Here is a 13,347-nt window from a genome sequence, read left to right as displayed (position 1 = left end):
GCAAATAGGTCTTTCCTCATTTTACAGGATGTAAAATACAAAAATGCCAACAAAATTCCGGTTTGGCAAAGAGTTACCAAAGCCATTCATTGCAGCCCCAAGGAAGATACCTGTTTCTGCCTTGATGCTTTTTCATAATGTGATTAAAATATTAAACTGCTCTAGATGGGGGCTGAAAATGAAATGCGTACATGTTTTTTGGAGATTACATAGCAGTAACTAAGCTTGGATCTCAGGCCCTGTACAATGAGGCTGTGGAAATGAGAAGTCTGTAGAGCAAAAATCAATAATGGTGAGGATATGATAAGAACACCAGCAGTGTCTCTAATGCAATTAGCAGTGGTGATTGCTAACTCTTGTGATGGGAGCTGGCAATAAGTGGAGCAGTAGGATCAACTGCTTCTATCATAGTTGCAGAACAAACCCCACACAGCTGAAGTGAAGAGTGCCTGAAAATAGATCATTTAAAAGAGCTCTTAAAAAACCCCTCAGCTGTCCAGAGTCGTCCTTTGATATGCAAAAAGAAGCAGAATTCTTCACCTTGACCGTCAGTTTTGCCAAGTGCCTATTCATTTTGGGAGCAGCTTCAGAATTTGCCCTTTGGAAAGTGATGTGTTTGTTTGGTTTTTGTTTTGACCATTTGATAAACCATCAAGAGACTCTATTATATTACCTCTCCATTCTTGGGTGCATCTTTTATTCCCTTTGTCCAGTCAGGAGCTCTGCTGAACGAATCACAGGGGTCTGAAAAAGAGAACGGAGAATAACTTTTGTTCATTTTTCTCCTGTACGTGGCTGTTGTGACTCCTGCTGTTTTTCTACCATTTGAGATCTCTAGAGCAATATACATTTAATGGATGTAAAAAAGAGCCAGTAAAAAAGTGCAGGCACGGGTGTGAGTAGCACATCGTTTTGGTTTGCAAACATTCATAGTTAAAAAGTAGCAGCAAGTGGAAGCTGAAGCTACAGAAGGGCAAGAGGCGGCCTTGCATTTTCTGCAGTTGGGCGTGCAGCCCTTCATTTGCCTGCGCTTTCCTGCGTGGGGCTGTGGGTGAGCGAGCTCGTACACCCCTGTTACCGCAGGTTTAACCTCAAACTCTCGGGAGGTTGCCGGGGCGGATGCCACACTTGCCTGGTGGTGACTGCTCCTCTCAAGCAGAGATGTGAACACTTGGTGGGGCGGGAGGGAGGTGGGTGTTTGGATCTGTATCATCCTCACCCTTGTGGGAGCAGGGGGTTGCATGGGGGTGATTACAGCTTTTTCTGTGCTGTGGTCAGACCGCTGGGCCGTTCCTGTTACTTCAGCGATGCTCTGCAAGAGAAAACATGGAGTACTGTGTCCAGCTCTGGAGTCCTCAGCGCAAGAACGACATGGACCTGTTGGAACGGGTCCAGAGGAGGCCATGAAGGTGATCAGAGGGCTGGAGCACCTCTGCTGTGAGGACAGGCTGAGGGAGTTGGGGTCGTTCAGCCTGGAGAAGAGAAGGCTCCAGCGAGACATTAGAGCCCCTTCCAGTACCTAAAGGGGTTACAGGAAAGCTGGGGAGGGACTCTGGGTCAGGGAGTGGAGCAATAGGACGAGGGGGAATGGTTTTAAAGTGAAAGAGGGGAGATTTAGATTAGCTATCAGGAAGAAATTCTTCACTGTCGAGCTGGTTGAGGCAGTGGAACAGCTTGCCCAGGGAAGCTGTGGATGCCCCATCCCTGGAGGTGTTCAAGGCCAGGCTGGATGGGGCTGTGAGCAGCCTGGTCTGGTGGGAGGTGTCCCTGCCCGTGGCAGGGGGGTTGGAACTGGGTGATCTTCAAAGTCCCTTCCAACCCGAACCATTCCGTGATTCTAAACCGGCCGTTGATAAGCACGAAAAAGGGGCAGGAGCCCCCTCTCTGCTCGGAGGGAGAGCGAAAAAGAGCCGGGCCCTCGCCGAGGGGTCCTGCCTCGGCGGGATGGGGATACCGCCGGGAGGGAGGGTCCAGGCGCTGCCTTTCTCCTCCTCCTCCCCCTCCCGCCGCGGCCGGTCCCTCCCCCGCCACATCGCCCTCCCGCCGCCGCTGCTGACGTGTCTGCTCCCTCCCCGCCGCCGGCGCCCGCCAACATGGCCGCAGCCCCGCCGCCGCCGGACCCCCGGCTGCTCCTCGCTCTGCTGCTGCTCCTGCCCCCGCCGCCCTCCTTCCTCTGCGCCGCCGCCGCCGGGACCGACCTGGGCCGCCGCTTCGCCGAGCGCAAGCGCTGCGCCGACCCCGAGTGCAGCAGTGAGTGGGGGCGTGGGGGGTGGCCCGGGGGACACCGGCCCGGAGGGGTCGGTCCCCGACCCGGGAGGCCGCTTCCCCCCGCTTTCACCCCCCGCCCCGGCAAGTTGTTACGGGAAAAGATACGAACGTCGGGGGCATTTCCCAAAGCTCCCCTGGCTCTGGCACGGAAACCGGGGGGAATCGGGGAAAATGAAAACGCGGCGCCGGCCCGCGGCGTTCCTCGCCGTCTCGCCAAGTTTTCCCAGCCCCACAGCTCCGTTTTGTTGGTCTTGGGTTTTTGTTTTTGGGCGTTTTGTTTTGTTACGTTTTTTGGCTTCCCCCCCCCCCCCCCCCTTGTAATAAACGCGCTCTCTGGGTGTTGTTTATGCGCCGAATAATTTTGGGGCTGGTTCGCGAGGACGCAGATGTCATCTTTCAGCCCGTCTAATTTAATATTAATAATTAGCTTCATAGCACACTTCTGAAATGCAATTCTCAACTGCTTTGTGGAGTCTTGATCAGTGAGCTGGCTTTTTTTTTTTTTTTTAAATAACTTATTTTAGTTATGCTTTAAGTTAAGTTCTTATCTTCTGACCCAATCTAGAAAATAGGAAACCGGTGCATGCAGGGAGGTCTTGTTTTCTGCCAGTTAGCCAAGACCCCTTCCATGAAACTGCTTTTTTATTATTATTATTTTTAAAATAATACTATTCTTGTTTTCTTTGGACAGTGTTAATGTGCCGAGGGAAGGCCAGGCAGGATTTTAAAGGTCCAGACTGTCGCTTTGTGAATTTTAAGAAGGGAGAAGCGGTGTACGTATATTACAAACTAATAGGAAAATCAATCGAGCTTTGGGCTGGAAGTGTAAGTACTGTAAAGCATTTGTTTTGCTTGCTCTTCTTGGGGCTTTCTGTTGGTAGTCTTTTTTTTTTTTTTTTCCTTCTTTTTGCCTTGGAGGAGAACACTTAAGGTTTTGAACGTCGTAAAATAATATAATGAATGCCATTTTGTCTTGAGACCAGTGTGAAATGGGATGCGGTTTGATCAAACCTAAGGCATTAAGTGCTTTGAAAAATGGGCAACGCTTAATGTGTGCTAAAAACTATTAGAAAACTGCCTTTGTGTCGAAAACCTCCCGTTGCAGGACCATAAGTAGTGGCCCAAGAGCCTGCCTGGAAGCTGAACCTCCCCTTCCCCTCTCGGGAGGCTTAAGCCTGTGCTTGCGTTTACCCCTGACACGGGCTCATCCTGCGCTCCGTAATCCTGCTAAAGATCGCTCCGTGTACACGTTTTAATCGCGTTTCTCTTCCGAATGTTCAGCTGCCTTCTTCCCCTTTTTATCTAAGCTGCCTGCAGAGTTGGAGGGGGGGAAAAAAGTAGTAAAATTAAAAGGAATTAAGGTAAATTTGATTTTTAAAAGGCATGCCTTTCAGCTTTAGTACCGTGTTGTAGCAGCTTGCAGAGTAGTGGCCTTGTTTGAGGCCTTGTCTTCGGGCAGTCTGAGAGGGTTCTGTTAACGGGAATGGAGGGTTGCCATACTTGCAGTTATTTCATAGAGAACTCCTCTTGGCTTTTATGATAAAAACCTTATTTGCCTGACGGAAGCAGAACTGAGATGCCCCAGAGGAAGAGCCGTTTTTGTGGACTTCCCTTGAAAATGCTGGCAGTCTGGAGGTTGCTGAGACCTTGTCCCCGTTGCCCCCTCTCCATGCTTCTCCTACACCCCTTTTTGTGTCCTGGTCGTTTACATCAACCTCCTTTCTTCCTCTGGGCTTCTACAAGAGAGGGATAATTGCCTGTGACAGTGGTCTAGGCTGCTGGAAGCCACACCTGGGTGTTGACTGTGGGACTGGCGGTTTGGTGGAAAGCAGGATGTATCACTTTCTCCAACCTGTTCAGGCTGGGTGTGGACGGCCAAGCTCTCGGCAAGGAGCTGAATCCAATTAGAACAATACAGAAGAGAGCAGAAAACTGCAGCACATGGTTAAAGAAGAGTTTATAATTGTATCGTGCTGGTAATTCCCTCCTGACATGTACTGTACCATAAATAATCTGGTTAATTAGCCGGTACAGGTTTCCAGGGCTGCCAGTACTTGACACACAGAGCAGAAACGTGGGGCCAATTTTGCATCTTCTAACAAGGTGTAATGCAGTCTGCAAGATCAGACAGCAGATTTAAGGTAATTGCTGAGTTAATATTCAGTTTAACTATTCACTGATAGGAAGCTCATGCAACAGTTAGGTGTGTCTCCAAGTTAAAAGGATGTTTGCCTTGAGTTTAACAAGGAAAAGCCAAAGTTGTCAGGTCTAAAAGAATTGCAAAGCTCTGTTTTATTTGTTGTAATTTCTTTTAATTGTGTTACACTATTTTCTATGTTCGTTTTACGGCAGTGATGACAGGCTAATTCCTTCCAGTTGGTGGCTTTAATCTTTATTTTTATTTTTTTCCCCCCTGGTTTGGTGGGCTGCTCCTGCATTAATCGTAATATCGCAGCGTTGTTACAGGGCCGGAGGTGCCCACCCTTGTGTGTTGAGTAGGACACTGGCATGTCTGGCCCCGTCCCTGACTTGCAGATGGCACTGGGGTCTCTCCCATCCCAACGTGACTTCCCGCGCCAGGTTCGGCTGGGGCAACTTGATTTATGCAGAGCAGCCGTGCCCACTCTGTGCGGCCTTGGAGCTAGGAGGAGGCTGTTGCGTGCTAATTAAAAACAGGCTACCTAGCGAGGTCTGTGATCCAACAAATTCCAGCAGGAGGCACATTACCTTCTGCCACAGCCCCTTTGGGATCTCATCATGTGACTTTATGTGTGCTCGTGTGTCATTTGATCTCATGCATCCACCCCACTGCCTTTTTCCGTTCCCCAAAGTTTTGGGAGAAAGAGTTTATAAAGGCATACGGAAACTATGAAATCAAGGGGTAAACTGGTATTCTTATCTTCAGGTGGGGGCAGAGGTGAGGGGAATACGTGTATGAGAAACTTCAGCTACTGCAACCTGGGGCTTATTTCAAACAAGTTGTAAATACAGGCTCTAATTCTGAAATCGATTTTGAGGAGCCATGGGAAATACAATAGTATTTCTGACCTGAAGGGAGATGATCTGATAAGAAAGGAGGCTTTCAGCAAGGCTGAAAAATCTATAGCAGTTGGGTCTGTGCTTTATTTGCGTTTGCTTTTCTAATTCACTACGCCCTTTTCAAGTCATTGTTGATTTTTTTTTTTTTTTAATTTTTTTTCCCTGTGCCAGCGAACAGGCTGTTTGTTAACAAAATAGATCCTTTATTTTATGATTCCAGTCTTGTATACTTTATTGCTTGCAGAATGCCCATTGAGCTCAGTGGGTATTTTGCATGTGAAAAAAATTCGGGAACCCACTTATAAATTCTATACGTTATGTGGCATGCAGGTTTTAGCAGAGCTGTCTAAACCTAATTAATAAAGCAAAGCCAAATGCTTGGATGGTGTTCTGTGACCATTGTTTAATAGTGATTTTATGTTATGAATTTCGTGAATACATCAGTTCCAGGAAAATACTTGATTTTTTCCAAAAGCCGAAAGGTGGTGCGCATCTGGTATTCTCGTTGTCCAGTGCACTGTGTCCAGCTCTACAACTAGTTTCTTCTTCAGCATCCACCTCACATTGTTTATATGATCAAGTTGTGTGATGTAAACTTCCCTCCTATACATTTCTCCTGCACTCTGCCCTCTTCCTTAGCAGGCTCCAGAACTACTTCAGATAATTCCAAGTAAAAAAATTGCTGCTTTTTAATGAAACATTTTAGCAAAGACACTTTAAAATTATTGCCACAGAAGATTATTATTTTATCTTATGGCAAACTTTATTCCTTTGATTCAAGGTTGAGAGAACTATTTCTGGAAATGGACTTGGCTGCAGATCGTGGCTTTTTTGGGTCGGTGGTTGTTGAGGTTTATTTGTTTTGTTTTGAAATCTTATGCATAAGGTAATAAAAACGAAGACACAAGCAGTAAATTTAACGTAACACAGGAAGACAGAGTATGTCTGGAGGACCCAGAGGATCATGGAATTTTTTCTATTGTTTCTGAGTTTTCTTAACAATGCCAGCGCTCAGCAGACCAAACCAACTCTTCTTGGAGCATCATTCTGCAGTTTTAGGTACCTGTGATGCCTGTGCTTTAGGGACGTGGGCTTTAAGATTAAAAGCATTTGAACATTTTCTTTCCCAACTCTCTGTTTTCTGTTGCTGAGGTAGGTGCTGTGAGGGTCTGGCATCTTGGTCAGTGGTGGTCGGTGAATCTGCCGCAGCTGGCTGTCGCATGTGGGCACTGGTGGGGACAGATGCTGTACACGCAGCTTTGTCTTTCGTCCACCCACGGCATTTTATCTATAGGAAGGCAGTGGAAATGAAGGATGCACTTTTTTCTCCCTTATTTACTTGGCATTCATAATGCTTTTCCTCTGTTGTGTCTGTAGAGAATGAAGAATGTTGCCTTTATTTGCACAATGAGGCATTTTTTCCCTTACAAGAGAGGACTTGTAGGGAGAGGAGTAGATGAAATTTTGGGCGTGCGGATCCCATATGGCTCATAAACCACATAAGTGGCAAACTGGGTCACTGCAGAGGACTTGTATGGTCAGCAGCTTGGATTACACTAAATGAGTTTCAAATTGTGATGCCTAATTATAATGGTAGTCACAGAGATTAGTCTATAAGGAGGCTACTTTGAAGCTTTGGCTTTTGTTTTCGGAAAGATCATTTAAAACTGGAATGGAAGTTTGTAGAGAGAAACAGGCCAATTTAGCATAAAAGTGTAGTATACTGCACAAGGACAGGCTTTTAATTTGACTTGTCTAGTTTAATTTCCCATTCCAAATAATTCCCAATAATATACCTGCATACATTATCTCTTTTCCATAAGAGAGTATCTATGTATTTACAAAAGGTGGGGAGGTAATAGATCATTATTTTTAATGTATAACTAACTACAGAGTTCTCAACTAAGGAAGGTAAGATTTGAATGAGAAATAGCTAAAAAGAAGCCCCATAATGTAACGGTGCTTACTTTGCTTGTATAACAAGATAAAAAAGGTATTGGTATATATTTTTTACTGGATATGATATTCCTTTTTTTTAATGCCATTGTAAATCCAGAAAACTTCAGGTGAGGTGAGCCTGTTTCGGTGATATCAATGCAACGATGCCTATGTCTTTATGTCCCTAATTATTTTGACATAACTAGCTCTTCCCAAATAAACTTTTCAAGAAAACTGGCAATTGTCATCTTCCGCCTATAACAAAACATTGAGGAAATGACCAACACTTCTTTTTTTTCCCTTCAGATATTTTGGTTGTCTAGGAACTCTGTACCTTTCTAGGTGTGTCCACCAGGCTGCAATTGCCTGGATTATCTAATCTGTGTAGTGATAGCATGCTATTAATATTGGCTTCTTGACAGCTGTTGTCAGAAGTCTCAAGTGAGAGCATTACTGTGTAGATCTTATCCAGCCAGCGATAAGAGAGATTCTTGTCTTCCACTGTTTGCCTTGGTTTAGCACGTTTACTTGCTTGAAAAGAGCCATCTGCAACTGATTTTTGCTCCTATTAGTCACTGAAGAGCAACAATGCATTTGCAGAGGGGCTGGATTTTCCACACAGGTTTTAAAATAAGATTTTTTTACCTCAGGTACAATTTTGCGTTTTCCTAAAATCTGCTCTAAGAATTTTTTTTTTTCCTTAAGCTACAAAGTGAGCGTATTTCAGGCTATAATATTGTGTGTGGATGTAAATCTTCTTAGTCAAAGATCCTCTTCTGCTTACTACTTGAGAGAATACTTGAGGCATATGTGGTGCCAGTGAGAGCGCACAACAGCAGTTAAAGCACGTGAGCCAGAATGGTTGGGCTTCACTCCCAACTCTCCTAGTAATTTGTCATAAGTCAGGCTTTAACACATGAACAGTAAAACTGCCCAAGTTCACAAAGATGGTGTGAAATCTAAGTATAATACCTCAACGAAAACTCTTGCATAAACAAGGCGTCGCTACCCTTTTTCCTTTATTCACCGTCTTAAACTTCATTTAGAAATACTTGAGAACGAGTTTGATGTGTTTGTTATTAGTGTCTGTAATTAGCATTGTAACATAGTCACATGATTTCGAAAGCTTTTTTAGTGCTTTTTGTTTGCTTGTGTTTGTTTTCTGGCAGGTTGGAAGCGATTTTGGATATTTTCCAAAGGATTTACTTGAAATAAATCATAATTATTCCAATGAGGAGCTAGAGTTACCAACAGATGTAAGTCGTCTTTGTTATTTTTTTGATTGGGGTGCTTACTGTGTCTTACCTCGCATTCAGTAAAATCCCTGAGGAGTAGAATGGGAATATCAGTGATCCTTAGTTACCTTTTGTTACTAAGCAGCTACACGTGTGCAGAGACGCACACATATGTCGGGGGGTGGTATGTTTGTGTAGCTATGTATGTGGATGGGTGTGTAAGCGTCAGCCCAAAATGGGCAGCGATCTTTCTTTTCTTGAATATTCTGCTTTTCTTTTAACAAAATATGTTTGGATTGAGCTCAAGAAATGCTGCTAGCTGGCTCGTGCATAGTCTGTTCGGTATGTATTCAGAATTCTTTCTTTTCACAAACTTTAGAACTTTAGAATTGTAAAGTATTATCAGAAGCAAACAAAACCTGATACACTCTCATAGCCCTTTAATTCTAGAATCGGTTTCAACCCTTACACAGGTAAGTGGCTTTCATGCGCTAATAGCTAGTAACTCCAGGGTTGTGCGAGTAAGGCCTGCTTGTGGTTGCAGCTTCAGACCCGTATGAAATGGTATTCAGTGGCTTACAATGCTGTTTAATTTATTTTTCAGAAATTGCGTGACAGGCAGCTCCAGCTTGGATGACTTGGTCATTTGAGGAAAGACCAGTTGAAAGAGATTGGGACAAACAAGCTTAGTGACGTTTTTCTTCTCCTCACTGGCATTCAGCAATAGATTTGTTAATTCAGGATATATGTGATGAGTAAAGTATAATACTATCAACTCTATTGCTGACTTTCAGTTTAGTCCTCACTAGGAGGTCTTTGAAGGAGCTAAGCCGTAAGCTTTTTATGAGTCCTTTAAGAGCCTTTTAATAGTCATTAGGCAAAACTTCCACTGATTTCAAAGAGGCTTTTGGTTAAGGATTCAAGGGGTTAATTCTGCACAATTAATGTAATTTACTTTGCTGCTGCATCTCTCTCTAACCAACCCAATGGATTTTGTCTCATCACTGTAATAAATAAAATAATATTTGTGACTACATATTGTTTTTCATTTCAGGAAACAGACTTTGTTTGCTTTGATGGCGGAAGGGATGATTTTGATAATTATAATGTGGATGAGCTTTTGAAGTCATTACAAGAGACGATAGCAAATGAGGGGGAAACTGAACCAAGTGATCCAGGGACAAAACCAGCTGAAGGAATTGAGAGGGATGTGGAGATTGAAAAGGTCGATACGGTAAAGTCCCTTGATGCTTTGGAGACAGACGGTCTTGCACTAAGCACGGAAGAAGACAAGGAAGCCCTCGCCATGACAGAGGAAGTAGACAGTTCTCTTACAGAAGGAACTGAAAACACTGGGGGAGACTCCAGTGACAGTAGTCACGAAGAAAACTCTCAGGGAGATCAAATTGCACATGAGCACTTGAAAGGAATGCTACATGGGAAACTTAAAGGGCTAGAAAGTGAAAATACCAAAAACACTAGTATTCCTCAGGGTGAAGCCAGTCCACTTGACAAAGAGAATGAAGAAGTCAATGCCTATACACTTTTAAACAGAGAGCTTTCTGCAAACTTGAAAACAAAATATGGCTCAACTGCTGATGCTGTTGTATCGGATGATGAAGTGACTCGCCTTGTTACATCGCTGGAAGATGATTTTGATGAAGATTTGAGCATTAATGCTCATGATGCAGAGGAGTCAGACTTTGCAGATCAGTCTGAAGAAATCCCTTTGCTGTCTTTTACAGCAGAGGAAGAAACTACATCCCCAGTGGATTCAGAGGACGATGAAAGCAATGACATTGAGTCACAAAATCATGAACCTGATGAAGATGCGAAGGGTGCTACAGAGCTAAATAACCAAAGAGACAATAAGGAAGAACTCGATTCAGATGCATTAATTCTTAAGGATGCCTTCAGTAAGAGCAAGAAGTCAGGTGATAGTGTAAGTGTGGACAGGTCTGAATCTAAACAAACAAAAGAGAAACAGGATGAGGTGATGCTAATTAGTAAAAGAGAAGCACCAGCATCAACTCAACCTGAGGATCTCTCCAAAGAACTCCTTAGAAAGGAGCCTGTGGGTACAGGTGATCTGGGTTCAAAAGAAAAAACAAACACAACTGAACAGTTTGAAGAGCAGCTCATGGTTGATGGAACTGAGCCACATACTGACAAGCTGAAGAGTATGGCTGTGCCTGATCCTCATGTTTTGCCTAATCTGGGAGATGATCTGGAGTCCAAATCATTTGTTAAAAGCAAGGAAGATGCTTTAAAACCACCTGTTGGTCATACCAACAGAAGTCCAGAAAGAGTGCCACTTGCTCAGATAGAGAAAGATGAGAAAAAGTTTGAGGATGACATCTTGGAAGAGGTCTTGGAAAGTGATTTAAAGCACAAAGAGCTATGGGAGAAAACAAAGGAGAAAGTAAGAGCTGAGAACAAGCCTTCTGTTGATGTTCCAGCCAAACCAGTGGAAGAAGTAAAAAATGCATCTCAAAGTGACTTAGGAGATACTGCCATCTTGAAAGAGAAACTGGAACATGGAATGCCTATTGTGGAGAAAGAACTTCTGAGACATGAAGATTTGAAACAAACAGGGGTCACTGATCGTGAAAATCAAAAAACCACCTCGCTTCCCAAAGAACCTGAAATAAAAAGGAGAAACTTGAAAGAAACCCCTGCAGGGGAGGGAGCCCCAAGCCACAGAGGAGCTGTTGAGCAACCTAGGCCATGGGAAAATGAGACTGAGTATTCAGAGGCAGATGTGAAAGAAGAGCTTTCAAGAAATCTTGGCAAGATGACAGTATTTGAAGAAAGCATTGAGAAAAGCTCCCCTGAAGAAAAATCAAAAAGCACTACACAGAATACTAATGGAGAGAATCTTACTCAGCAAGGAACTGCTCGTACTGAGGATACAGATTCAGATGGAAATCTTGGCACAAATTTAGCTAAAGAAAGGACACTAACACCAGAATTCCAATCTGAAGAGCCAGATGATGAAGACAACCCTGACATGAAACAAGTAGAGGAAGAGCTACTGGAAGATGAGAATGCTGCAAGTGCAAAGCTGTTGCAAGCAAGGGCTGCAAACGTACAGGATGATAAACTAGATGTCAAAAGTACAAACCCCGAATTAGAAGTACTAGGCGAAGCTGTTTCAGTAACTGCAAATCCTACTTACGAAACGGGAGAGGAAACAAACCCGTTTTCTAAGGAGGCTAAAAAACCAATCAGCATGCAAGGTGCAAGTGAGACTGGGAACAAAGAGGCTGATGTACCAGTGAGTGAACATGCTAAATTGGATGAGATGGAACGTGTCATGGAAGATGATGAGGAGTCTTCTGAAGCTGAGGAACCATCAGCTGTGGAAGAACATAATTTCCAATTTCCTGACACGGAAGACAGCAATGACTTTTACCAAAGGAAAGATCATCTCCCGGAGGGCGTTTCACAGAAAGACTCAGAGGAGGTGCAAAATTTAGAGCATACAAGAAACGACCACCAGCAATCTGCACATTTCCCCAGCCCTGCTGACAGCTCAGCAGCCACAAATGACACTGCAACAGGCTTCAGTGAGTCTGTGAAGCGGCTCACGATAATGAGAGATTTTCTTGATGAAAAGCGTGTAATCCGTCTACAAAAGTACCTCGGGCTCCAACACGTGGTTAGGATAGAAGCCATGTTTCACGACATGAAGGTAGAGATGGAGCTTGCTCGGAAGGCAAGCCATAATAATGAAGATATAGAAAAAGCCTTGGACCAGATACTTGAGTTTTCAGAATCAAGCATTATGGATGTTGTGGGAAAAATTCTGGATTCCAGAGTGGCAGAAAATAAAGAGGAGGTGGTGAGAGAGATGGATTTGTATGATGAGGAGAGCGCACTGATGGATGATATTCAAGAATTAATATATTCTTTAAGGAGTAAATATTCATCTGCTAGTGAGAGTGTCCCACTTGCATCTATTCCAGAACTGGAAGATGATCAGCTGCACGTTCAAGGTAGGATGTTAAACTATTTAATAAGTAGATGAAAAGGAAGTAAAACCCTATCTCAGACAACACTATGTAACCTAGAGGAGCTTTAAGAAGAGGGTGAGGGAGCAGAATTGAAAGACACCCTGTGGCGTCCGCTGGGATTTTGCTTATTGTTAATGCATAATTTTGGCATTGTGATGGGTGTTCCAGGGACAAATCCTGAGAGAAAATGTTGAGCTCAGCATGTCTGTTCTTATAGGCCAGGTTCTGTGCAAGAAAGTGGGACCCGTGCATGGATATGGTTAGAAGGAGCCATTCAGGTCATGTCTATACCTCCCCCTCTCAAGAAACAGGGATTCAGATACACTGATGTGCTGAATTTTCTAGAGGGTTTAGAGCAGTCTCTTTTTCCTGAACTAGCTAGCACCTAAGTATGAGAGATCCAGTGATTTATGCAAAGTTCAGGTACTCAATCCATCCACATAAAATCTCAGGTGTCCCTATCATCTAATTTTTGCCCACATTCATAAAAGAGCGTGTAAGCAGAAATAGTCAACAAACAGCTCCTTTGACGGGGGAAGAACTAGTGGTAGAGTCTGCTGCAAACTTGCTGTTTTTTCCAATTAATGTGCAAGGTGGTAAAACGTGGTCTTAGCAAGGCTACTTTCACAGTAGTGCATGATAAGTATGGATAAAGTCACGAATGCTGAAAATATTTCACCTTGCAATATTTCATTGCAAGGTCAGTGGTTGATACCTTGCATAAATACCATATAAACATTTAATTAGATGTTACTGAAAGTTGATTGAGAATATATTGGAAGCGGTACACAAGCTGAAGTTTTTAAGTGTCAAGAAAGCTTTGTCAAATGCAGTATTTTTCACTGGAGGCA

The 13,347-nt window shown here is 43.7% G+C and overlaps 1 protein-coding gene across 7 annotated transcripts in view; it reads left to right on the top strand.

Moving 5' to 3' along the window:
- Window positions 1-2,034: 2,034 nt before the first annotated feature.
- Window positions 2,035-13,347, top strand: part of MIA3 (MIA SH3 domain ER export factor 3) — a 28,842-nt gene continuing 17,529 nt past the window's right edge. For 4 of the 7 annotated variants that reach the window (XM_074579055.1, XM_074579051.1, XM_074579054.1 and 1 more), the window contains exons 1-4: window positions 2,051-2,250; window positions 2,960-3,093; window positions 8,415-8,501; window positions 9,535-12,478. In XM_074579055.1, the coding sequence (XP_074435156.1) occupies window positions 2,094-2,250; window positions 2,960-3,093; window positions 8,415-8,501; window positions 9,535-12,478 (3,322 nt within the window). In that variant the 5' untranslated portion in view covers window positions 2,051-2,093. Of the gene's footprint in view, window positions 2,251-2,959; window positions 3,094-8,414; window positions 8,502-9,534; window positions 12,479-13,347 lie in introns of all 7 variants that reach the window. The other 3 variants (XM_074579056.1, XM_074579050.1, XM_074579052.1) reach the window with 3 other exon arrangements.

This window comes from Larus michahellis, chromosome 3, assembly GCF_964199755.1.
Source record: "Larus michahellis chromosome 3, bLarMic1.1, whole genome shotgun sequence".
Taxonomy (NCBI): Eukaryota; Metazoa; Chordata; class Aves; order Charadriiformes; family Laridae; genus Larus; species Larus michahellis.
Note: the sequence above shows the minus strand (reverse complement) of the source record. Positions and strands in the feature narration are given on the sequence as shown.